Source organism: Octopus bimaculoides, chromosome 7 (genome assembly GCF_001194135.2).
Source record: "Octopus bimaculoides isolate UCB-OBI-ISO-001 chromosome 7, ASM119413v2, whole genome shotgun sequence".
Taxonomy (NCBI): Eukaryota; Metazoa; Mollusca; class Cephalopoda; order Octopoda; family Octopodidae; genus Octopus; species Octopus bimaculoides.
The window spans coordinates 96,926,021-96,928,019 of record NC_068987.1 but is presented as its reverse complement, the minus strand read 5'-3'; the positions used below and the strand labels follow the sequence as shown (position 1 = coordinate 96,928,019).

Genomic DNA, 1,999 nt, shown 5'->3' with positions numbered 1-1,999 from the left:
TTAGATTTTACTGGAATAAATTAGGAAGTGTTGCTTCTGGCCACTTTAAGGGAATGTGAATGAAACTGTAAAACTGGTGCTGAAAGATTTCTAAGAGTCGGTGTTTGATAAAACAGATAAAACAAAGACAAGCTGCATCAGGAACTTATATAAAACTTATTGATCTGTTTCCAATTCATAGACGCAAACATGACTGTGTAGTTAAGACGTTCTTTTCGTAGCAACGTGGATCGAGTTTGATCCCGCTGCGCTTCATCAAGTACCTTCTGTCATAAATTGGTTAAGGAAAAATACCCCCAAGGAAGCGTTCTTCATACTAAATAAAAATACACACGGCGTCAGATATGTAATGTAATGATCTTCAATACCTTCCGTCAACTGAGATTATCGAAGCTTTTAGTAGACAAAAACTCTAAGAATGTTTGAAATATGAAAAAAAAAAAAAAGAACAGAATTTTGGACAATATAGACAGTATCATTACATTCCCTTTATTTTTATATTTATATTTTCGATTTCCTATATTACGTATGAGCAAATCTGCTTTCTTTAGATTTTACCATAACCTTGAGTCAAGCAAAGCCTTCTGAGTTTGGTAAGCAGAAAATGTGTGGAAGCCCCTAATCCAGTTAAACACCATCACCTGACCTGTGGGTGTCCTTAGTTATTATACTTTGCTACACACATTCGATCGGAGGATCACGCCCACCCACTGGTTTCTGAAGCCCTGAGAAAGCTTATGGTCGCTAACCATTTTCATCTGACTAAGCAATTAAATAATTTATATATAATGCATAATTCGCTTGAAAAATAAAATGAACATTATTACGCCCTTTGTTTTTTTACACACATTTTTAAAACTCCGTGTTTAAATCGTTAAATCGTTATTGGTTACCATAAGTTAAGTCACCTTAATAATGATGATATTTCTCTTTGTGAATAGCTAAATATAACGATACATTTCATTTTCTTCCCGGATAAATATGTTAACGTGCCTAAGTTGTATTGATTTTTCGTGTAACTGAAGCACTTTCAGAACTAGGGTCTTCAATTATGATTGAGAAAGCAATTAATTGTTTTTTCAGGATGCAGTCTCTAATGTCAACCCATGGGATGAGGCTTACCGAGATCATTTAAAAGACACTTGTGACTATGCATTACCTTTCTTAAATGTATGCGCTCCTCATATTCTGCAACAATTCTCCTTCACATCCCTTTTTAACCCGCATTGCTATCGTTCAAACCCTTATACTAAATTATTATTCACTCTACTTTCATTTACCAGATGGTTTGTTTGAGCTCAGCACAGTTTCAAAGCGTCAAGTTATTGACACGAATATGTCCTCACTAGACATGATAACATTATAATTGAAATCGCCGCTAACTTTACTTTTCATCTTTCCGGGGTTGATAAAATAAAGTACCAGTCAAGTACTAACATCTTTCCAAAAATGTGTGGTCTTGTGCCTATGTTAGAAATTATTATTGCAGATACAGCAATAATAATTTATAATTACTATGGATCTTAATTTACCTTCGAAATATTCTAATCAATTCTAATTTGCCTTTGAAATATCCCCTCTTCCGCTGCCTTCGTGGCGAATAAAAATATCATTATCAGTTCAGGATCAGATCATAAACTTTCTAGGGTAGAAGAGTCATCTTGCATTTTGCTCTGAAATCAAATCCTGCTAAGGTCAACTTTGCCTTTCATCTTTATGAGTTCGATAAAAGAATGTACCCGTCAGGTTCAGGGATTGATTTAATTGACTATACACCCTCACCAAACATCTGTGGCCCTATGCAAAGTCATATAAATAATTAATGTAACAAGTTTTTTTATCCGTAAATGATACAAGCTGCTTAGATAAGTTGGTGCTAACGTGTTTAGTACCCTGAACTTTAAAAAATAATCAAATATAATTATGCGCAGAAGAAAAGACGATGACTAATACTATTTTAATTATACTATGTAGCATCTTTTTTTTTTTTTTTTTTGGT

The 1,999-nt window shown here is 33.8% G+C and overlaps 1 protein-coding gene across 4 annotated transcripts in view; it reads left to right on the top strand.

Annotated features, from left to right (window-relative positions):
* Positions 1–1,999, top strand: part of LOC106880214 (myosin light chain kinase, smooth muscle) — a 133,766-nt gene that overhangs the window by 120,405 nt on the left and 11,362 nt on the right. For 2 of the 4 annotated variants that reach the window (XM_014930074.2, XM_014930073.2), the window contains exon 8: positions 1,084–1,170. The exons of the other annotated variants lie outside the window; for them this stretch is intronic. In XM_014930074.2, coding sequence (XP_014785560.1) covers positions 1,084–1,170 — 87 coding nt within the window. The remainder of the gene's footprint in view (positions 1–1,083; positions 1,171–1,999) is intronic. 4 annotated transcript variants of the gene reach the window in all.